The following is a 24,959-nucleotide window of genomic DNA, read 5'->3' on the forward strand; positions in this document are numbered from 1 at the left end:
TTGAGGTGGGGGCACAATAAAACAACTTCTGCAAATATTAGAACAACCGCAAACTGGATTCACCTGCTTACTATACTAGAAGGGCCTGCCCCTGCTGGAACCATGTGGACAGAATAGGAAGCATGCTGGAAGGGGCAAGTCCCCTCTTTCTCCTCTGGCCTTTCAGTTTCCCTTTCATGCCTCTCCCTCCCACGGCAGAGCCACGCTGCGTGCTCCCAGCCCCACCATCACAAGGTGCTATATAAAGGATAGGTTTGGGGGCACCTGGGTGGCTCAGTGGTTGAACATCTGCCTTCAGTTTAGGCCGTGATCCCAGGGTCCCAAGATCGAGTCCCACTTCACGGGGAGCCAGCTTCTCCCTCTGCCTATGTCTCTGTCTCTCTGTGTCTCTCATGAGTAAATAAATAAAATCTTTAAAAAATAAAAATAAATAAAAGGATAGGCTTTCAACTGGAAGAGAACTGCTTCACACCCAGTACAATGCCCACAAGAGAGAGAGAAAACAGCCTGCCTGCCTGTCTTTTCTTACAGGTCCTTTGAAATAGGACATCTCCATTATACTAGAAGACAGCTGGGTAGGGGACCTAAGGAGGTGAGCAAGTCAAATATGCCCTCATCCAGAGCTTTCAATAGTATCTGCGCAGCTTGGAGAATGTGACTCCACGCAAGAGAAGGTAGAAGAGTTTGCTTTGGAGGACTGCAGTGTAGCCTGAAACAGTTTACGGTGGTCTTAGAGTCAAAAGGTCTAGTCCTGACTCACCAGCAAAACTCTTTGGACCTCAGTTTCCTTACTAGATACCAAGGTAGTGTGATTCTATGTAAACTTGGCTTTTTAGAGGGGCTAGTGTGTTTTGTTGTCTTCTTACCCATTCCCTGGCCTCTTTATAAACATAAATCTTAAATTGTGATTAGGTTTCAAGATCAGCAAATAAGGGGGGGGGGGGATGTCATATGTGGTCAAACCTGCCTTGAAATATGCCATTTGGGGGTGCCTGGATGGCTCAGTCTGTTAAGCATCTGCCTTTGTCTCAAGTCATGATCAAAGGGTCTTGGAATCAAGTTCTGACTTGGGCTCCCTATTCAGTGGGGAGTCTGCTTCTCCCTCTGCTCTTGCCCCCATTCATTCTCTTTCTCTCAAATAAATAAAATCTTTTTAAAAATATGCCATTTCGAAACCTACATATAACCTATCATCAACGCAGCCAGATTATCCTCCAGAGTTGGAACAACTTTCTCAAAAGATGAGTACCAGATGAAGTTGTTAGATTGTTAAAGGCTCATGTTGTATAAAAAATAACATGGATCACAAAATGCTAGACTCCAACTCAGCCAGCACATGGGAACTGAAATCTATATATACATCTTAGAACTTGTTCTCACATGTGTTCTACAGTCCCTGAGAATGGCAAGAGCTATTTAAACAGTAGCATTTACTCCACCCTTTCTTTGTTTTTTTGTGTTTTTTTTTTTTTGAAATATGTGTACAACACCCACCAGAATGACTAAAATGAAAAAAAAAAAAAAGTACTATTGGTGTTATAGGACAACCAGTACTCTCCTACATGGCTGGTAGGAATTTATATTGAACAATCCCTTTTGGAAAATGGTTTGGTAATGTTTACTAAACCTAAATCTGTGCCAAATCTTATAATCTAGTGATTCCCCCTTGCATACATACCTACCAGCATTCATACTGTATAATTCTATAAGTTCAATAAGTGAATATAATCTATGCTGTTAGGAGTCAGGATAGTAGTTACTCTGAGGGATTGATGAGGGAGACAGGAGCAGAAGGGAGGCTTCTAGGGTGCTGCTAATGTTTTGCTTTTTTAATTGAAATACATTTGACATATACATTGCATAAATTTAATGTGTACAGCATGTTATTTTGTTACATTGTATACTGTAAAATGATTGCCACTTCTATCACATTACATAATTATCTTTTTAGTGGTTGGAATAATTAAATTCTAGTCTCTTAGCAAGTTTGTTGCTTATAATGCAATATTGTTGTCTATATTCATTATACTGTGCATCACATTTCTAGGGCTTATTTACTACTACTAAGTTTTCACACTTAAACATCTGTCTTATCCCTCCATTCCTTGGTAACGACCATTTCACTCTGTTGTTACAAGTTTCATTTTTTTTAGTTTGCGCATATAAGTGATATCATGCAATACTTGTTTTTCTCTAACTTATCTCACTTAGCATATTTTACTCAAGGATAATTCATGTTGCAAATGGCAAAATATCCTCCTTTCTCATGGATGAAATTTATTCATGTATGTATTCAGGAATTTATATACCTAATTTTCTTTATTAATTCATCTATTGATGGGCACTTAGGTCATTTTTATATCTTGGCTATTGTGAATAATGCTGTAATAAGCATGGGAGTAGCTCTTCAAAATCCTGTTTCCATTTGCTTTAAACATTTACCTGGAAGTGAAACTACTAGATCATATGGTAGATCTATCTTTAAATATTTGAGGAAGCCCCATATTGTTTCCCATAGAGGTTGAGCCGATTTGTATTCCCACCTACAGCTTTATAGGGTTCCCTTTCCTTCCACATTCTGGCCAGCACTTGTTACCACTTGTCTTCTTGAGAATAGTCATTCTAATAGGTGGGAGTATCTCACTGTGCTTTCGATTGAATTTCCTTGATGATTAGAAATGTTGAGTATCTTTTCATGTACCTGTTGGCCATTTGGCTACATTCTTTGGAAAAATATCTATTTAGATCTGCCCATTTTATATTTGGACTTTTTGTTGATACTGATTTGTATGATTTTTTAAAATATATTTTGGATCAATATTAACCCCTTGTCCAATATATGACTTGCAAAAATGTCTTCTCATTCTGTATGCTCCCTTTTCATTTTGTTAACTGTTCAACCTGTGCAGAAACTTGTTTGATGGAGTCCCACTTGATTTATGCTTTTTTTGTTTCTGCTTTTTGTGTCATATCCAAAAAATCATTGCCAAGACTAATGTCAAGGACTTTCTTCTCTGTTTCTTTTTAGGAATTTTATAAGATTAAGTCTTTGATCCATTTAGAGTTGATTTTAGTGAGTAGTGTAACATAGGGGTCTTATGTCATTGTTCTGCATATTTTTCCAACACTATCTGTTGAAATAACTATCCATTCCCCACTGAATATTCTTGGCTCCATTCTCATCTGAGTTGACCAGATATGCAGAGGTTTAATTCTGAGCTACTCTCTTCTGTTGGTCTAGGTGTCTACTTTTATGCCAGTATCATACTGTTCTTATGATTATAGCTTTGTAGTATAGTTTGAAGTAATTAAATGTGATTCTTCCACCTTTACTCTTTCTTCAGAATTGCTTTGACTATCAGGGTCTTTTGTTCCTTACAAATTTTAGAATTTAAAAAAAAAAAATTTCTGTAAAGAGTGCCATTGATATTTGGTGGGTATTTTATTAAATCCATAGATGGCTTTTAGGAGTATGGACACTTTAACAATAATAATTCTTCCAGTCCAGTAACATGGACTTTTTGAGTCCATGGGAATGGACTCAAACATTTGAGTCATGTTTGATTCCCTTCAGCAAAGTCTTGTAGTTTTTATTGCACGCATCTTTAGCTTTCTTGGTTAAATCTATTCCTAAATACCTCATTGTTTTTGATGCTATTGTAAATGGGATCGTTTCATTTAATGAGGAAACATCTGAAAAAGAAATAGTGTATAGAAATGCAACTGATTTCTGTATGTTGATTTTGTTTCCTGCAGCTTTACTGAAATTGTTAATTAGTTCCAACAGTCTTTTGGTTGAGTCTTCAGATTTTCTGTATTTAAAATTACATCATCTGGAAATAGCATCAGCTTAACTTTTTCCTTCTGATTTGAATGCCTTTTATTTCTTGGTCTTGCCTAATTTCTGTAGCAAAGACTTCCAGTGCTATATTGAATAGAAGTGGTGAGACTGGGCACCTTTGAAAAACTTTCAATTTTTTTCCCATGGAGTATGATGCAGTTGTGGGCTTCTTGTAAGGACTTTTCTATGGTGAAAGATGTTCCTTCTGTTGAAAGTTGATATCATGACAGTATTTTGTTGTATGCATTTTCTGCCTCTATTCAGATGATCGTGTATTTTTTAGCTTTCATTTAATTAACATGTCTTAAATTTATTGATTTGCATATGTTGAACCATCCTTGTGTCTAAAGGATAAATCCCACTTGGTCATGATGTATAATCCTTTTGATGTGTTCTTGAATTTGGTTTGCTAATATTTTGTTGAAACTTTTGCATCTATATTCATCAGGGATATCGGTCTACAGTTTTCTTATGGCGTCTTTATTTGGTTTTGGTATCAGGGTAACGCTGGCCTTGTAGAAGGAGTTTAGAAGTATTTCCTTCTCCTCAAATTTTTGGAGGGCTTGAGACTGATTAGTGTTAATTCTTCTTTAAATGTCTGGTAGAAATCACCAGCAAAAGCTGTCAGGTCTGGGCTTTTTTTCTTTTGGGAGCTTTTTGATTACTTATTCAATCTCTTCACTTGTTAATGAGCTGTTCAGATTTTCTATTTCTTCATGGTTCAGTCTTGTTAGGTTGTGTGGCTCTAGAAATGTATCAATTTCTTCTAGATTATCTTTGTTGGCATATAATTTTGCAAATGTCTCTTGTGATTCTAAGTATTTCTGTGGTATCTGCTGTAATGTCTCCTCTTTCACTTCTAATTTTATTCATCTTACCTTTTATTCTTAGTCAATTTTATCCTTTTGAAGAACTAGCTCTCAATTTCATTCTTTATTATTTTTTTGGTCTGTTTCATTTATTTTTGCTGTAATCCTTATTTCCTTCCTTCTAACTGGGCCTAATTTGTCCCTCTTTCTCTAGTTGCTTGAAGTTTAAAGTTTGGTTGTTGGAGATATTTCTAATTTCTTCATATATGCACTTGTCACCATAAACTTTCTGCTCAGAACTGTTTTTGCTGCATTACATAAGTTTTGATATGTTGTATATCCATTTTCATTTGTTTTGAATAATTTGTCTCCCTTTTGATTTCTTTTTGACCCATTGGTTGTTCAGTATGTGGTGTTTACAAATATATTTCCCACATATTTGTGTATTTTCTAGCTTTCCTCTTGATTATTGCTAGTTTATACCATTGAAATCAAACCAACTACCTTCTCTGACCACGATCTTCTTAGATGTGCTGAGATTTGTTTTGTCTTTTGTCATATGATCCGCCATAGAGAATATTCTGTGCACATTTGAAAAGAAAGTATATTTTGGTTACTAATGGACAGAATGTTCTATAAATGTCTGCTAAGTTCTAACATTACCTTATTGATTGGGTGACCTATCTATTGCCAAAAGTGGGGTATTGAGCCACACTTCAAAACAAATGAACTTGAGTCCCCTACATTATTGTATGGTTGATCAATTCCTCCTTTTCAATCCTAATTTGCTTAATATATTTTGGTGCTCCAGTGTTGGGTGTGTATATATTTATGGTTGCTATATATTCTTCATGTATTGACCCTTTTATCATTATATAATGACTTTATCTCTTGTAACTGTTTTTTGGTTTTGGCTTGAAGTTTACTTTGTCTGATAAAAGTATGGCTATTCTTGCTTTCTTTTTGTTTTCACTTGCGTGGAATACACCCTTCCATCTCTTCATTTTGAGCATATGTGTGTCTTTAGAGATAAAATCAGTTACCCTGTAGGCAGGGTTGGGCTTTTTTCTTAAGAAAGAAATCTGGCACACCTGGGTGGCTCAGTGGTTGAGCTTCTGCCTTCCGCTAGGGCAGGATCCTGGAGTCCTGGGATCAAGTCCTGCATCAGGCTCCTCGCAGAGAGCCTGCTTCTCCCTCTGCCTGTGTCTCTGTCTCTCTCTTTCTTGTTCTGTCATAAATAAATAAATAAATAAAATCTTAAAAAAAAAAATCCCTCTAGTGACTTTGTGCCTTTTGATTGGTGAATTCAATCCATTTACATTTGGAGTGATTATCAATATGTAAGGAATTATTATTGACACATTATTTTTTTCCTTCTGATTATTTTGTAGCTCCTTTTCCCTCCCCCTTCTGTTTCTGCTTGCCTTTGAGCACATCACAGGGAAAACCACCAATTTACAATTTCCCCCTTATGATTTGTGATTCTTTTCTAGATTTTTGCTTTGTGGTTACCGTGAGGCTTACATAAAACATCTTGCATATAAAATGGCTTTTATGCCGATAGCAACCTATCTTCATTCACCTGTAAATTTTCCACTTTTACTTCTCCCTTTATATTTTTGATGCTACAATTAGAATATAAAGGTTAAAATAAGGAGGATTAACAAATTCACAGCATAAAAAGAAGTAAATTGTTTAACACCATTAATATAGTTTTCTAATGTTTACCTTCACCAGAATTTTCTGTATTTCATGCTTTTTGTTGCTAATTAGAATCTTCTCATTTTTTTCTTGCAAGGCAAGTCTAGTGGTGGTGAACTCCCCCAGCTTTTATTTATCTGGCAAAGACACCCTTGAGATATGAAGGGAGTTTCCCAAAGTGTTCTTTGCTGGCATTTTATATCTTTCGACACTTTGAATATTTCATTTTACTCTCTCCTGGCCTGTAGAGTTTCTGCTGAAAAAGTCTACTTCCTTCCCCCTGCCCCCAGAAGGTCTCTTTGCATGGAGATAATAGAGTATTCCACTAGTGTTGTCCACCTGTATGTCCAATTCCTTCCCCAGGTTTAAGAAGTTCTCAGATATTATTTCCTTAAAATCTGCCCCTCTTGTCCTCCTCTTCCTTTTTCTCTTCCTCTTCTTTTTTGAAAAATGGCATTTTTGTTTACAACTCTTTAGTTCAATTAACCTTCTGAACTTCTACAACAGTTTTATTTCCTTCTACTTTTTGGCTGTGTATTCTCTGACCATCTTTTCATATGGTAACAATTTTACAATATTTCCCCTATAGAATGTAAAGAATAATTCAGTCTTTTACCAGACTGATTGACATTCTTTAGATCGTAATTTTACTTTTTATATCTTTTAAGTTTTTAAATTCCAATTGGTTAATATACAGTGTTAAATTGATTTTAGGTATGCAATATAGTAATTTAACACTTCCATATATCACCATTACAAAAAATGCACTCCTTAACCATCATCACCAATTTCACCCATCCCCTCCTGGAACCATCAGTTTGTTCTCTACAGTTAAGCATCTGTTTCTGGTTTGCTTCCCTTTACTTATTTGTTGTTTCTTAAATTCCACAAGTGAGTGAAATCATATGGTATTTGTCATTCTCTGACTTATTTTGCTTAGTATAATAATCTCTAGCTCCACTCATGTTGTTGGAAATGGCAATATTTCATTCTTTTTTATGACGAATATTACGCTGAATATGTATATAGCACATCTTCTTTATCACCAGTTGATGGATACTTGGGCTGTTTCCATAGTTTGGGTGTTGTAGATAATGCTGCGATAAACATGGCAGGGGATATATCACTTTGAATTAGTACTTTTGTATTCTTCGGATAAATATGTAGTGGTGCAACTTCTGAATTGTCAGTAGTTCTATTTTTTAATTTTTTGAGGAACCGCCGTACCATTTTCCATAGGAGCTGCACAAGTTGCATTCCTAACAGTGTGAGACAGTTGATTCCGCTTTCCCCACATCCTCACCAACACATACTGTTCCTTGTGTTATTGATTTTAGCCATTCTGACAGGTGTAAGAGGGTATCTCCGTAGTTTTGATTTGTATTTCCCTGATGATGAGTGATGTTGAGCATCTTTTCATGGGTCTGTTGCCCATCTCTAGGTCTTCTTTGGAAAAATGTTCATGTCTGCCCATTTTTAATTGGATTATTCATTTGGGAAGGAGTGTTGAGTTTTATAAGTCCTTCATATATTTTTGGATACTAACCTGCTATGAGATGTGTCATTAGCAGATATGTAATCTCCAATTCCATAGGTTGCTTTTTAGTTTTATTGTCTCTTTCATTGTGCAGATGCTTTTTTTATGAAGTTCCAATAATTTATTTTTGCTTTTGTTGCCCTTGCCTCAGAAGACCTATCCAGAAAGACATTGCTAGGGCTGATGTCAGTGAAATTACTGCCTGTGCTTTCTTCTAGAATTTTTATCGTTTCAGGTCTCACATTTAGGTCTTTAATCCATTTTGAGTCTATTTTTGTGTATGGTGTAAGAAAATGGTCCAGTTTAATTCTTTTGCATGTTGTTGTCCAGTTTTCCCAATACCATTTCTTGAAGAGACTGTCTTTTTCCCATTGGATATTCTTTCCTGTTTTGTCAAAACTTAACTAAGCATTTAATTACGGGTTTATTTCTGGATTTTCTTTTTTGTTCCATTGATCTACCTGTTTTTTTTGTGTCAGTACCATAGTGCTATATGTTTTGATCACTGTAGCTTTGTGGGTTTTTTTTTTTTTTTTTTTATTAATGAAAGATACGGGGAGGGGTGTGTGTGTGTGGCTGAGACACAGGCAGAGGGAGAAGCAGGCTCCACACAGGGAGCCCGACATGGGACTCGATCTGAGGTCTCCAGGACCAGGACCTGGGCTGAGGGTGGTGCTAAACTGCTGAGCCACCGGGACTGCCCTCACTACAGCTTTGTAATATAACTTGAAGTCTGGAGTAGTGGTGTCTATAGTTTTGCTTTTCTTTTGCAAGGTTGCTTTGGCTATTCAGAGTCATCATGGTTCCATACAAATTTTAGGATTATTTGTTCTAGCTCCATGAAAAGTGCTATTGATATTTTGATTGGGATTACATTAAATGTGAAGATTGCTTTGGATAGTATAGACATTTTAACAATATTTGTTCTTCCAATCCATGAGTATAAAATATTTTCCATTTCTTTGTATCATCTTCTGTTTCTTTCATCAGTGTTTTATAGTTTCCACACCATAGGTCTTTCACCTCTTTGGTTAAATTTATTTCTAAGTATCTTGTTTTTGGTGCAATTGTAAATGGGATTGAGTCCTTAATTTCTCTTTCTGCTGCTTCATTATTGATGTATAGAAATGCAACAGATTTCTGTATGTTGATTTTGTATCCTGCAATTTCACTGTTTTTATGATAAACATAAATGGATGTTCTACTTTGTCAGATGCTTTTTCTGCATCTACTGAAATGATATGGTTCTTATCCTTTTAGTAATGTGGTGTATCACACTGATTGATTTTATGAATATTGAAACACCGTGTTTCAATATTCATAAATCCTGACAACTCAGGAATAAATCCCTTTGATTATGGTGAATGATTCTCTTAAAGTATTGCTGCTAGTTTATTAATTTTTGCATCCATGTTCATCAGGGTATTAGCCCGGAGTTTTCTTTTTTAGTGGTCTTTATCTGGATTTGGTGTCAGGGTAATGCTGGCCTCATGAATGCATTTGGAAGTTTTTCCTTCCTTTTCTATTTTTTGGAGTAATTTGAGAAAAATTAGGTATTAACTCTTCTTTAAATGTTTGGTAGAATTCACCTATGAAGCTGTCTGGCCCTAGACTTTTGTTTGCTGGGATTTTTTTTTTATTATTAGTTATTTAATTTCTTTGCTGGTTAGTAGTCTGTTCAAGTTTTCTATTTCTTCCTGTTTCAGTTTTAGAAGATTGTATCTTTCTAGGAATCTATCCATTCTTCTAGGTTATCCAATTAGTTGGCATATAGCTTTTCACAATATTCTCTTATAACTTTATTTCTGTGGTGTTGGTTGTTATGTCTCCTCTCTCATTTGTGATTTTATTTATTTGGATACTTTCTCTTTTCTTTCTGGTAGAAACCTGCCTCCTGCCTGGAGGTTTATCGATTTCATTAATTTTTTTCAAAAAACCGGCTCTTGGTCTCATTGATCTGTTCTATTGTGTATCTTTTAGTTTCTTTGTCATTTATTTTGGCTTTAATATTTATTATTTCCTTCCTTCTGTCAGCTGTAGACTTCATTTGTTCATTTATTTGAGATTGTCCTTGCTTCTTGCTATATGCTTCCCTCTTAGGACCACTTTTGCTACATCCCAAAAGTGTTTGACCGCAAGTGCCGTTGCGGTCATAGATGAGTGATACTGTGTTTTCATTTTCATTTGTTTCCATGTATTTTTGTAATTTTATTATCTGGTTGACCTATTCATTTCTTAGTAGCATGTTGTTTAACCTCCATATATTTGTGCTCTCTCCAAATTTTTCCTTGTGGCTGACTTCTAGTTTCATAGCATTGTGGTTAGAAAAGGTGCATGGTAGGATATATTTTAATTGGTTGAGGCCTGAGTTGTGACCTAATATGTGATCTATTCTGGAGAGTGTTCCATATGCACTTGAAAAGAATATGTATTCTGTTTTAGGATGAAATGTTCTAAAAATATGTTAAGTCTATTTGATTTTTCTCATTGAATCTAATAGCAACCATAGGATTTCTTCACTTTTAAAAAAATCTTAGTTCTCGTTTCAAGCCACCTATTTTCTTTCATCTGGTCTATCCTGTTACCTATGCTCTCTAATGCCATCTTTATCTCATTCATTGAATTCTTCATCTCCGTAACTTGTTTGAAATTTTTTTTAAAAAGAACTAATGTCTTTGGTAAAGAACTATTTAATTTATTTCTGAGTTCATTGAACTGCCTGAGTTTTCTTGTAGCTTGAATTTCTTCATAATGGCTATTCTCAATTCTATGTCAGATCACTATATTCTGTGCCTTTGAATTTGGTTGAAGAATTATCATTTTTTAGTAATACTGTATTTCCTTGATTTTTTTGTGTGTGTGTTTGCTACTTCAAATGCAAAAGCAGAGGTGCATATCCTTTCTTTAGTAAAGAATTTGTTCACTTCAGCTGTTATAATTCAAAATGCTGACAATTAAAAGCGTTTCTTTTGTGTCTCCGAGGTGATCCTAGAGCTCATGTGTTTGGTTCTCCCCTGGGGGCTAGAGACTGCACTCAGCAGCACCCAAAGGGAGCTGAAAGAAGGATCAGGGAGGCGTGGGTTTAGCATCTGGGGCTTTGCAGGTGCCCATGACTGATAGAGGCATTCTCCAGTGTGGGACTCCAAGAGGTCCATAGGTGGACCTCCTGCCAAAAGCCAGAAGTGGACAGCAGGAAACATTTCTTCAACACTCTTTGGTATCTTTGTTGGCCTCTTTTCCTTTTCTTTCTTTCATCTCAGTCATGGAGATCTCTCCTCCGAAGATCAGGGTCCTACTGGAAAGAAATTGGTCACTTCAGCTGCAACCCCTACAGGAGGGCAGCCATTTTTGCTTTCCATTTCTTCTAGCAGCAAGGTAGCCAATGCTGCTGACAAAAACCAGTATATTGCCATGTTGCCCTGGAGAGAGGGGCACCTGGGTTCCTATATAACTGTACCCCAACAGTCAAATATGGATGATGGTCCTGTAAGACCAAAGAAATGACCAGGAGATAGTGAGTGAAACACAGATTTACTGGGGAAACTTAAAGGGAGTCCAGGACTGGCTGACTGGAAAAGCATCCACTGCTAGAATCTGCGTGAAGCAACCAGCCTAGCAACTATCTGTAGCTCTTCTCCTCCTAGCAGGCCAGCATTCTAAGATCAAGGTCTGCCACCCAGACATTCTTTGTTACAAAGAAGATGCTCCGGGTTGGCCATTCCCAGAGCCCCTGACTTTGAATGCTAAACAACACGTTCTTCTGTATCTTCTGCTTAATGGGAATATAGAAGGAGAATGGGATCTGTATATTCTCAAGATAGTGATTAACAGGGGCAATCAGGATGTGCTTATATAAACCAGCCATCTAGCATGTATAGTTCCTCTTTCTCCTCTGCCTCCAACCTCCTCCTTGTCCCACTGGAGGACATGCTGGGATCTTCCATCAGGCTGGCTTAGACCGCTACAAATTCTCTGTCTCCTGTGAGTGTCCACCCAGTTGTGTACTCTCCAGGTTCCCCTTTCCCCCCCAATCATAGCAAGGGGAGAGGGATAGGCTCACTGACGCCCTTGGGTCCACAGTCTCTTCCAAGATCCTATCCACCTACTTTCAGATGCATGGGTGTATAGAAATTTCCCAGGTGTCCTGGTATAATGTGCAGAGGCACTTTTGTTTGATTTACATCTAACTGGACATCAATAACCAAAGATAAGAATAAAAAGGATTCATACCACCATAATGCTGATGCTGACTTCATTCTAGAGAAATCAAGGTTGTGCTTCTTGATCTGAGTGCTGTTTCCATGAAAGTAACAAATTTACAAATTTTTATAAACAACAAAAAATTTAAACATGCATCAAGCTCTACAGTTGGACATAGGTATACTTATATATGCAGGACTTCAATAAAAGTTAAATGTGATTCTATTCTACTTTAGGGTATACAACCAAAAGAAATGAAAGCAAGAAATCCGAGATACACACCCATGTTAATTGCAGTATTATTCACAACAAGAATAAGGTGGAAGCAACCCAATTCTCCATGAACAGATAAACAAAATGCTGCATAAATGTAACACTGGAATATAATGAGCCATAAAAAGAAGGAAATTCTGGTACATGCTATACCAAGGGTGAACCTTAAGGACATTAAACTAAGTGAAATAAGCCAGTCTCACAAATACTGTATAATTCCACTCCTATGATACCTCATTCAAGTAGTCAAATTGTAGAGAAGGAAAGTAGAATGATGGTTGCCAGGGACTGTGAGCAGTGAGGAATGGGGAACTATTGCTTAACAGGTAGAATGTTTCAGTTTTGCAAGATGAAACAAGTTCTGTGGATGGAATAGTAGAAATGGCAGCAAAAGTGTAAATGTACTTAACCACCTTTAAATGGACAATCCAATGGTATTAACACATTTTACCAGTGTTTTTTGAGTTAATATACACCCTTTAAGTAAACATATCTTAATGATGTTATCAACTTACCTCTGATGAACATTCCAAAAATTCACCCCTCTTCTCTTAACTGGGCTATTTTAAATCTTACCTTTCAAATCTGTTGAACACAAGAAGTAAAAAGGCCAACAGCAGACCCTTGCCAAGGAGTAAGGTGAGACATATCGATTTCCACTTATGCAGGACCACATACTAAAAATTGCTTGGATATCATTCCTTCTTTATACTCAAAACCCTCATGAAAGGAAAACGGATCAAACAGGTCTATCACCCTCACTTCACAGTGGGGGCATGGACCAAGAAAAAATAATCACAACCAAAAAAAAAATTCAAATTTTTGGATTCCATTTTCGAGCTGGATATCATCCTCATAGGACCCTCAAAAGATTGTTAGTAGATGTGAAAAGCAAATTTGATTTACAAATTCACATTATGCTCCTATTGTTTCCATAATAATATGCATTCTAGAATATAGATTTTTTTAATATGATAAAAAAAATTCACTTTGACTTGAAAACCTTTTATTTAATTTATACAAATAACTACTAAATACAAAAAGTAGATTAAAACAAAATAGTTATTTTTTTTCTGGCAGAGTTTAAATGCACATAATGGATAATTCCGAAGAAAATGCATTTTCCCCACAGCGTTCAGGACTAAAATTCTACTGAAATCTTTGCTTCTAAATCAGTAATATATTCGGTGGTGTCACATGGGTAATGGCTAAATACATTTCTGCATATGAACTGAAAAAAGTTACAGTCTACACACATACAAATGTGAAGCACTTAAAATGTGAATTTAACTGATAATAAAAGAAAAATGTCCATTTCAGAGTATAGTGTTAAAAACATTTCAGTAATAAAATCATAAGACCACATAAAAATAAGCTTTAACATATGCGCGAAGCAGTTTTGTAAAAACTGCTAAGTGCACAAGTAATAAATAATTTGCAAAGTTGTGTATAAACAATTCCTAATGTTTCAGCATCATTGTAAACATCAGCACATGTGTAAAATGCAGCAAAGTCTGACATTACATTTTGTTTTGCCAAATTGAATTCCTATTATCCAAAGACAGACCAGTGGAGTACGCAGCCAACGTTTTGGCAAGTTGGGTCTTTAAAATTAAGAGTAACAGTGCAAGTAAGGAATGCAAAGAATTCCTAGTGCAATAAAGAAGAGAAGCACAGGCAATATTGCTGATAAAAATTCACCACCTCCTTGAGTTTCCCATGGGGAGAGTCTAGGAGACCTGTGAAAGATATGCAAAGCCACTGTCTTAATGCCCAGATCTCTTTTAGGATTTCTCTGTGTTCCTCCAGTTCCCCTACCTTTGCAACAGTGTCTGTCCGACATTAGTCTCTGCAGTGTGAACAGTTTGTGAAATGCCCAGGTCACAGTCATTGAGCGAGGTTAGGGTGGTTTTGGTGTCTCCCCAACACACGGCTGGGTAGGATGTCTGCCTTGGCAAAGCAGCCATTTGCGGAGGGAGACAGATGGATTCTGTTCTGACAACCAGTCAGGCCAGCATTAGGTCCCAGCTGGACAATGACAACGTCAAATCTTCCTTCTTGACTCCATGAAAATGTCAACAGTCAGTTTTCAATTTGTCTAGGGAATTATCAATTTTGGTCAAAGTCTTTTTGATACGCAGAGCTGTGAGTCTTGCAGATGGATTCTGATACCAGCATTCTTTCATCAGCTTAGCCAGAGAGGTTAATGTCTGAGGAGAGAAAGAACAAAGACCACAGTGAAAAAAGTGGCTTTTTAGGGGCCCAGAAACTTGGCAGATGTTGCATCAACAGATTTTGCAGAACTCTGCAGGTATTGGGAAGTCAGTAAGGTTACTTACTGTCATGTTCTTTAAACAAATAATCAAGGCCTTGACCACTGAAAAGGAGTCACTCTGGCCTTTGGACTCGTAATGCTACCAGCTGACTTTATGAGGTAAATTACACAGGATGGACCTCCTGAGGTCTTTTGGGTGCTAAAAGAGATAATGCTACCCCACAGTCCATGACTTCTGCAGATGGTGTCATATCCTGGTATTTCAGGTTTGCTGCTACTAAAGAGAAGCAAGAAGAGCCTTCAGTTGAACAACTTCTGATGGGAATTGGAGATATGTAGAGATGGAAAGAGGTTAGTCTTTTGTTTTACCTGTGAAACTGCAGCCCTAGGTCTAGTGGCATAGTCTTGAGTCTCCTGACTCCTAGAGCTAGTCAACAGTAGAAATTCTTGTGAATATTGTCATTTATTAGCAAGATCGGAGAACTTCACTCTTTCGATGAGACTATTTTGTAAGGGAGACCATTTTGTGAACCTACTTAACTAGGTCCAGGGCCCCTCTACATAGGGCAGGAAGCAACGGGCAGGGCAGATCACTCAGAAGCAACGTTATCTGCTCACCCTTGAGTTTCACCCTAGTAAAAAGGGGAAGACAGCTCGGAAACTAGGAAACTGGTGTGCTTACCGGGTCTGAGAACCACCTATTGGGTATGTTTGGCCTCTGTTGATCCACACAGACCACCTTTCTCATATCTTCAAAACTTGGGTCATTGGGGACCACATCGTAAAATGGTGGCTTGTAATCCTCCACAATACCTGCACACACGGACAAGAATTAGGTTGGTTAGCAAGAGCGCGGAGGTTTTCCCCAGGCCTTTATTGTTATCACAGATTATAATGTGACAGGAGAAGGACTGAACATCTTCCTCACTTCAAGGTAATTCTGAAAGCAACACAGTAAGTGGAGAACACAGTAATAATTATTCTTCCTCCAAATCTCTGCAGGAATTACGTTAGAAGAAAATGTGGCTACTACTCACGTAATTACACTTACTGACAAATGCTCCGTAATACCCAAAATGTAATTGAGGGCAAAATTCCTTTGATGATCAAAAAGTGACAACATTCTGGTACAAGATGGCGACCCAGGAAGACCCTGAACTCCTCCTTCATGGATACACCAGATCTATATCTATTTATAAAGCAGTTCCTCCTGAAGAAGAACGGGCGGCTGAATGAACAGCTTCTGTACAACAAAAGACCATAGAGAGAATGGCAAAAACATAGAGACATGGTAATGATGGGAACCCCCACCCTCAACACTGTGGAACTGCAGTAGTTCACTGAGGGGCCGTGAACAGGTTTGTCTACCTGGGGCACAGAAAAAATGCTGCAGTTCAAAAGACCAACTAGTATAAAAGATTAGCCCTTACAACTGCCACCGAATGGCAGGGGAACTGCTACGAGTCTCTCAGTCAGGGGCTGGTGAACACCACTGCTAGGTAGCCTTGATAGTGCAGACAAGAGCAGGGTCTGAGCACCACAGCTGGCCTACTGCCTCAGTGAGCCCCAGGTCCATGTCCCAACCAGCCCCAGCCATCCACCAAGGCAGCCACTTGCAGCACACACTAAGACGCTCCCTGTCAGTGCTCACTATGGCTCCAGTCACCTTGTCAAGGTGACAGAGATACAAACTACCCAGGAACACTCCAGACCCACATCACTTCAGCTCCAAACAACTTGCCAGGGTACCACCAGTTTGTAGGGCCCTGGGACCCACAGCCTGCACCTAACCCAACAGGTTTCTCCTTCATGTAGCACCTCCACATAACCTGGCCTGTGCAACACTTCAGCTCCATTTGCCCTGCCAGGATTCCCTCTGCACAGAGCACCCTGGGATAACGTAGCTGACAGCTATTTCAGCTGTCCTGAAAGGATACCCTCTATGTAGGAGAGGGTCCCACAGCTGGCACACTCTGACAGGAGAGCCCCAGACTTCTCAGTGCCCAATTCAGCTCTGGCCATCCAGTCAAGGCAGCCCCAGCACCCCCAGCTCACATCAGCCATAGCTCCAGCCAGCTAACCAAAGTCACCAGGCATAGTCTCACAGTTGGGAAAACCACAAAAAAGACCATCCCTTCAAGTTTAGAATGAGCTTCTCTGCCTAATTCACAGAAACACTGAAAGCCACGCAAAGTGAAGAGATGAAGGAATATGCTCCAAAAGAAGGAATAAGATAATAGAAAAAGAAGTAAATGAAATAGAAATAAGCAATCTACTTCTACTAAAGAGTTCAAAGGGACAGTCATAAAGATGCTACCAGACTGGAGAGGAGAGTAGATAAACTCAGAAATAATTTCAATAAAGAAATAAAAAAACATAAAGAAGCAATCAGAATTGAAGACACAATAACTGAAATGAAATATACACTGGAGGGAATCAATTGTAGATTAGAGGATGCAGAAGAATCAATGATCTACTGGAGAGCAATCCAAGGTAATGGAAAGCATCCAAGCCGAACAGGAAAACAGAAGAAAAAATTTAAATATAAGGATAAACTAAGGCATCTCTTAGACAACATCAAAAAAAAAAAAAAAATCTGCATTATATGGGTCCCAGAAGGAAACAGAAAAGGGGCAGAAAATTTACTTGAAGAAATAATAGCTGAAAACTTTCCTAATCTAGGAAAAAAAAATAGACTTTTATGTCCAGAAGCACCAAAAGTCCTGAACAAAATGGAAACCAAGGTAGCCCACACCATGACAAATAATAATTAAAGCGTCAAAGAATAAAGGTAAGGACAGAAGCAAATAGTCACATACAGAGAAAACCCCAAAAGGCTGTCAGCTGATTATACAGCAGGAACTTTGTATATAACATGTCACTCCTTTCTGGCCTGCAAAATGCTGAAAGGAAAAAAACCTAAAGCCAAGAATATCTCTCCTTAAATTCTAGATGATAATCTTTCCGGGTAAAGAGTTCCCCAAACAAAAGTTAAAGGAGTTCATCACCACGAAGAAATGTTAATAGGACTTCTTTAAAGTGGAAAAGGAAAAGACTCCAAAAGTAGAAGAAAATTATGAAAGGAAAAAAAAAATTCATGAATTAAAAGTAAACACTTAAAAGCTAATATGAAGGGATCCCTGGGTGGCGCAGCGGTTTGGCGCCTGCCTTTGGCCCAGGGCGCGATCCTGGAGACCCGGGATCGAATCCCACATCAGGCTCCTGGTGCATGGAGCCTGCTTCTCCCTCTGCCTGTCTCTGCCTCTCTCTCTCTGGGACTATCATAAATAGATAAAAATTAAAAAAAAAAAAAAAAAAAAAAAGCTAATATGAAGGTTAAAAGACAACAGTAGTAAAATCATCTATACCTAAAAACTAGGTTACAGGGCATCATAAAATAAAAATGTAAAATCTGACAACATACAAAATGAGGAGAATAAAGCTCTTTAAGAATGTGTTCAAATTTAAATGGCCATCAACTTAATACAGACTGCTATATACTTAAGATGTTATATATAAATCTTATGGTAAACACAAAATGAAACCCTATAATAGATACACAAAAAAGAGAAAGCCAGGTAATGACTCTTTAAAAAGTCATCAGTTGGGATCCCTGGGTGGCTCAGCGGTTTGGCGCCTGCCTTTGGCCCAGGGCGTGACACTGGGGTCCCAGGATCAAGTCCCACGTCGGGCTCCCTGCATGGAGCCTGCTTTTCCCTCTGCCTGTGTCTCTGCCTCTCTCTCTCTCTGTGTCTCTCATGAATAAATAAAATCTTAAAAAAAAAAATAAAAGTCATCAGTGATAAGGGAAGACCAAAAAGAAGAACTACAGAAATCAGAAAGCAATGAGCAAAATGGCACCACAGGGTACATACCTATCACAACTATTTCAAATGTAAATGTTAATCTAAATGTGCCAATCCAAAAACTTAGAGTGACAGAATGGATCAAAAAAGCAAGTCCCACCTACAGGAGTTGCCTGTAAGAGACTCACTTCTGACCCACTGAAAGTGAAGGGATAGAAAGAGATTCCATGCAAATAGAAGCCAAAAAAACCCACAAAAACCAGGGAAGCAATAGTTATCAGACTAAATAGATTAAAACAAAGACTGTAACAACAGACAAAGAAAAGCATTTCATAATGATAGAAGGTTCAATCCAACAAGAGCATATAGCAATCGTAAATATCTATACACCCAACACTGGAGCATCTAAATACATAAAGCAAATATTAACAGCCAAAAGGGAGAAATTGACAGTAATATGCCAATAGTACAGGACCTTACCACCCCACTTACATCAAAGGGTAGACCATCCAAGCAGAAATCAACAAGGGCACAGTGACTTTGAATGACACATTCAAACACACGGACTTAACAGGTATATATAAAATATTCCATCCAAACGCAATGGAATACACACATTCTTTTCAAGTGCACATGAAACATTTTCTAGGACAGATAAAATGTCAGCCTACAGATCTCAATAAATTTAAGTAGAATGAAATCCTACCAAGCATCTTTTCCGAACACAACAGTATTAAACTAAAAACCAATTCTAAAAAAAAAAAAATCTGGAAAAAACAAAAACATGTGGAGGCCAAGCAACATACTACTAAAGAATGAATGGACCAACAAAGACATCAAAGAGGAGATACAAAAACACATGGAGAGAAACGAAAATGAAAATGCAATGGTCCCAAATCTTTGGGACACAGCAAAAACTATTCTAGAGGGAAGTTTATAGCAATACAGGCCTACCTCAAGAAACTAGAAAAATCGCAATCTAACCATATACCAAAAGGAACTAGAAAAAGAATAAACCCAAAGTTAGTGGAAAGAAGAAAATAGTGATGATCAAGGCAGAAGCAGAAAAATTAAAAACAGGGAAAGAAACGAACAGAAAATATCAATGAAACCAAGAGCTGGTTCTCTGAAATATCAAGAATATTAATAACCCTTGAGCCAGACTCACCAAGAAAAAGAGAGGGCCCAAATAAAAAAATTAGAAGTGAAAGAAGAAAAGTAAAAACAGAACACAGAAATAATCCCTCCCATTGGTAGAATGCAAACAATACGAAATATTCATTTCTTCATTCTGTGGGCAATGAGCAATCTCAGACTGCCAGACAGTTGCCTGCTTGATGGCTCTATTATTTACTCAGATTGAAGGCGCAAAAGAAAATGTAGAGAAAGACCGTCATTTGGGAAGACAGAAGAATGGCTGATAAGCATGAACTCTCTTCTTACCCCCAGGCAAAGATGAAAGCAGTTAATTTTGGCTTAGCGTGGCTTCCAATGTCTGAGAAACTCTTTTTCCCCAGAAAAATTACTCTTCCTTGTGAAAGAAATTGATGTAATTCTACAAATAGAGAAATTTTAAACTTCATCACTTAGAATTAGAAAATTGATTCTTCTCCTTAAAGAGAAGAAACTAAGAAATCCATTTTTCTTCTATCATCAAAGGCTTCAACAATGACACTGGGGGACTGTTTGGTTTATTGCCATCTTCCTTTCTCCATGTAACTTTCTTTTATTCCCAAATACTTAATAGGTTGTTTGGGGAAAAGAAAAAAAAATTGAATTATAACTTTTCTCACAGCCTTCTAATTCCTCTGGATCACCTGAAAAACTTCAATCCCCTTGTCATTGATCAAAGAAATTAAGTTACTTAACTGCAAGAATCCATTTCACAAATCCCAGATAAATACACACCATTTATGAAAAGATTAGCCATGAAAAGCAACATGTTAAAGAAACTGCATGGATCTTCTGAAACTTCATTGATTTGACTAAGTTGATTTATACTATATTCCATGTTCAGTAATGTAAAAGTAAATTTCTAGTTGTGTTTGTTTAAATAACTTACCCACATTGCATAACTGTAATCATAAAGTATATTAGTGAATGGATTAAAACCTTTCCTGGTAAAACACAAACCACTGCTTTTAGGAGATATGTGACACCTCATCTCAAAGGCCTTATCTGCTTTCATGAGGATCCAAAGAAACTTTTAAACAAAAATACTTCCTTCTAATACTAAGACATACCACACAAAATACAACTGGACATGGATGTATAAGATCATGTATACCTTTTTCAAGGACCACATGAACTTACAGGATATATAATATTTAGTAGCCTCCTTTAATTTCTTAGAATTTAATATAATGACGTTCCCTGTTCACATTCACTTAGCCAGTTATTTGGGATCATTGGCCTGGCTAGCTTGGGAAGGGCTAAGTGGGCATTATCTCTAGAAATGCAAAAGAAAAAGGCAAGGGTGGATTTTTAAAACACGAGATCTAGTGATCACCAGCAACAAATTTCACTGTACGAAGCTGACGTTCTCCCTCCTGTTTGTATTTCCCATCCTTTAATCTCATTAACTGCCCCCATGTTTTAACAAAAGGAATCAAATTCAAAAAGAAAGACCATCTAATTGATTATGCTTGGGATTTAGTCACACCTCTCTTTCTTCAATCTCTGGTCAATTGCTAATGATTTCCATCTTACTCTGGAGAAGCATGACCAGTGCCAGATAAATCTGAGATTAAAGTTTAGCAGTCATGTGGAACCTGCTCTAGTCAAAGAAAGCACTTATTTCAATCAATATAAAGTACATTAGGTACCTACTATGTGCGGAGCACCGTATCAAATGTTGAGGATAACAGAAGCGTAAGACGTGCTCTTGTCAAGGAACTCAAAATCCGTGGAAGACAGGGACAAGCCCTTCTTTCCTCAGATAATGGAAATCGTATAAAAAAAGAACCTCAGAAGTGCTTTTTACCCCACTACTATATTTGCCTTTGAAAATATATTTTTGTGTGCGAGTTCCTAAACCAGCACGTACAGTTTAAGGATCAGGATGGCTACTGAGTCAGAGGTCGTGCTTGGCACTGGGGATGCAAAAAATAAAAAAGATGCAGTGCTGGTAATAAGTCCCAGAAGAGCAAACAGAGAATATGACAAATTACAAACTAGGCATTCGAGGTAAGAACAGCGAGAAGGTGCAGGGATGTGGTGCTCAGCAAGTCTTAAAGAGAAACAAACAAACAGCTGGGTGCTTTAAGTACCAGACACATCCGGGTTTCCTAGAAGTAGAAGTAAGCTTTCTCGGAGCTAGGGCTTGAGCTGACTTAGAAAGATAAGGAGTTCGCAAGGCCAAGAAGAGGACAGGGATGAGAAACACCAGCAGGGGGAAGGGGAGGAGGGGTTACAAATGATCCTCACTTGTAAAGAGGGAGGGGAACTCCCTGGGGCTGAAATCAGGTGCTCACGAGGGTCGGTCGAGGGTCGAGGGTCGAGGGTCAGCAGAGAGAGAGGGCAAGGGCACTGAAATGATGATATGTGGTCAAGGCAGGAAGTTACTTTGAACTGTTCCTATTTGTGCCAGAAAGCTGGGGATCCAGGCAAAAAAGTGAACGCTTAGGTTCTTTAAAGACAGCACTCAATGAACAACTGCCAAATTATGAGCCAGCAGAGAGGACAGCAGGAAAAGTGACTAAAAATGCGCAGGACTCTGAGTGCCAGCTGAGTGGTGCACACGACAAAGGGTGCAGGAGCACAGGGGAAGAGGAGCTCTTCACAGTAGTCAGGGAAGGACGACATGAGCCAGGCCCGGCTTTCCCATGAAAGGTGGCCAGCGTGACTCAAAAGGCCACGAGAAAGGAATCAGATATTATTCATAACCTACTCCCCCACAACTCTTGGCATATGTATCTGATTTATACAATAATTTTTCCCCCTGGGCATATGTCTATTTGGAACTTTTCTATTCTCTGGTGCAAATATAGCTTTACCAACCAATATCCGTACCATTAGTTTGCTGCATGGTCCTGAGTCAACCCCTTAATTACCGTGCCTTAGTTCCAACACCTCCAAGTACACAGCACACAAAGCTGACGCACAGATCAAAAAGACAGAGCTCCAAAAAACATGAAATGCCAGAGCTGCATTTCAGACCACTCTCTGGAGAGAAAGCCTTCTCTGTGGTCCTCCCCACCAAAGCCTTAGACCGGGGTACCATCTCCTCCCCCTTTGACAGCTTTATCTGGGTCATACATGTATGTCTGCTTCGAATCCTCCCCTGCTAGCCATCTACCATAGCCCATGGCCCCTTGCTAAATCTTTAGGAGAAAACCAAGGGAAAAGCTCATTATGTCTCCACGAGCTTGTGCTCATTCCCCCCATGGCCCTCCTGGGCATCAGCCAACTGTGTGCCTTGCAGTCTAGCCAGAGGGCACCTGTACCATTCCCCACAGTGCTTCCGCTTGCACAGGGTACCACCTGTCATCATCGCCGGATTTTATTTCTCATTCCCAAATAAACATCCACCCAGGCTAGTCCAACCGACTAGGTCCTTTCATCTCATTTATGACTCCGTTCATGCTTTCTATCTTCTGAGAAGACCCTCCCATCTCACTGCCACAATTCCAAGCCCCTAGATGGAGTTCAGTGTCTTCCCTATACCTCCCTATAAACCTCAACCAGAGTTGCTACTAAAGAAACATTGAGGAGATAAATGACAATGTCTTTGTTCCACTGCTTCCCAGAGCCTAAAGGAATACCTAGTATCTGTATACATACTATTTGAGTGAATGTTGATTGTATGTCCACAATCCTTTATCCAAAGTCCTTTGAGTTGGATGTGTTTGCAGAATTTGAAATTTTTTTTTTTAATTTGAAATTTTTTATACTTTACAAAGGCAGTAAGAGGCCTACACCCTATTTATGTGACACCCTAGCGGAGTCTGAAGGATACCCCACAACTAAACACACTTCTGTAGTGAAACACATGAATAATGGGATAAATAAAAGCTATAAATAGACCCAATTCAAGTAAAGTCTGACTGCTAAATGAGTTCAGGTGTTCTGTCAAGTAAGTGAAGAACGGTTTGGATTCTCAAGTTTGGGGATTTCTCAGTCACAGATCAGGGATCATAGACCTGCCTATACTTTGAATAATCTGAAGGTAAGGAGAAGAGAGATCATGGGATGTTGGAACCACATAGATTACATCACAGTCCTGTTTTCCTTCACAAGAGAAACACTGAGGACCACAGAGGAAAACTTACTTGTCCAAATTCACAGGTAATTAATGACAAAGCTAATAACAACATCCGATTGCCCTGTTTATGTTCTAGAATTCTTCCCAACAAGACACAATGAAATATGCTCCACTCTGCATTAATCTCATGTCACAACATGTTAATTTCATGGTCTTTCTTCACATCCTCAACATGGGTAGTCCCCGTGATAGTCAGCTCTCAGGGACGGAGAATACAGTCCCTCACACCTACAGCCATATAGAGAGCTACTGTTACCAGTTAACGCCTACAGAAATTCTGAAATCTTTCAGAGGTTAGACCTTTACAACTGAAGTCATTTTAGTAAGAGAAAGAATGGTTTATGTTTGGCTTCTGAGAGAACTTTAAGATAATACACTGTTTCCTTCAAGAGTGGCATGTGAGAAAATTTGAAGTAGTTCATGGACAAAACTTTTTCATCTTCACAGCCAATATCCTATTCAATGGTGAAAAGCTGAGAGCTTTTCCTCTAAGATCTGAAAAAAGACCAGGATGTGCACTCTCGCCACTTTTACTCAGTATGATACTGAAAGTTCTAGCCACAGCAATCAGACAAAAAAAAATTAGAAAAGAAATAAATGGCATCCAAACTGGTAAGAAAGTAGTAAAACTGTCACTATTTTTAGATGACAAACTACTATACATAGAAAGTCCTAGACTCCTCCAAAAAATTATTAGAACGAATGAATTCAGTACAATGATAAAACACAGAATTAATACACAGAAATGTGTTGTATTTCTCTGTACTAATAATGAAGTAACAGAAATTAAGAAAACAATCCCATTTACAGTTACACCAAAATGAATAAAATACCTAGGAATAAACTTCCCCAAGGAGGTAATAGACTTGTACTCTGAGAACTATAAAGCACTGCAGAAAGGAATTGAAGATGGCACAAACAAATGAAAAGATCTATCATAACCGGAAGGATACTGTGAAAATGTCCACACTATCAAATCAATCTACAGATTCAATACAATCTTCATCAAAATAACAATGGCATTTTTCACAGAACCAGAATACATAATCCTAAAATTCATGTTGAGCCACAGAAGACTCTGAAGAGCCAAAGCAATCTTGAGAAAGAAGAAGCTGGAGGTATCACAATCCCAGATTTTAAGACCTACTACAAAGCTATAATAATCAAAACAGTATGATATCAGAGTAAAAACAGACACATAGATAAATGAAACAGAATAGAGAGCCAGAAAGAAACACACATACTTATATGATT

At 38.1% G+C, this 24,959-nt stretch overlaps 1 protein-coding gene and 1 long non-coding RNA gene across 6 annotated transcripts in view; one reads left to right on the forward strand and one right to left on the reverse strand.

The window, feature by feature from the left end:
- The window catches only part of LOC111094310, a 116,557-nt gene extending 98,345 nt beyond the window's left edge, over window positions 1–18,212 (forward strand). For both annotated transcript variants that reach the window (XR_005384561.1, XR_005384562.1), the window contains exons 3-4: window positions 14,903–14,987; window positions 15,639–18,212. This is a non-coding gene — a long non-coding RNA (uncharacterized LOC111094310). The remainder of the gene's footprint in view (window positions 1–14,902; window positions 14,988–15,638) is intronic.
- The window catches only part of ACVR1 (activin A receptor type 1), a 126,482-nt gene continuing 114,873 nt past the window's right edge, over window positions 13,351–24,959 (reverse strand). For all 4 annotated transcript variants that reach the window (XM_038584555.1, XM_038584554.1, XM_038584557.1 and 1 more), the window contains 2 exons: window positions 15,319–15,449; window positions 13,351–14,571 (listed from right to left, as the gene is read on the reverse strand). In XM_038584555.1, the coding sequence (XP_038440483.1) occupies window positions 14,437–14,571; window positions 15,319–15,449 (266 nt within the window). In that variant the 3' untranslated portion in view covers window positions 13,351–14,436. The remainder of the gene's footprint in view (window positions 14,572–15,318; window positions 15,450–24,959) is intronic.

The sequence above is a fragment of the Canis lupus genome, chromosome 36 (genome assembly GCF_011100685.1).
Source record: "Canis lupus familiaris isolate Mischka breed German Shepherd chromosome 36, alternate assembly UU_Cfam_GSD_1.0, whole genome shotgun sequence".
NCBI classification, from domain to species: Eukaryota; Metazoa; Chordata; class Mammalia; order Carnivora; family Canidae; genus Canis; species Canis lupus.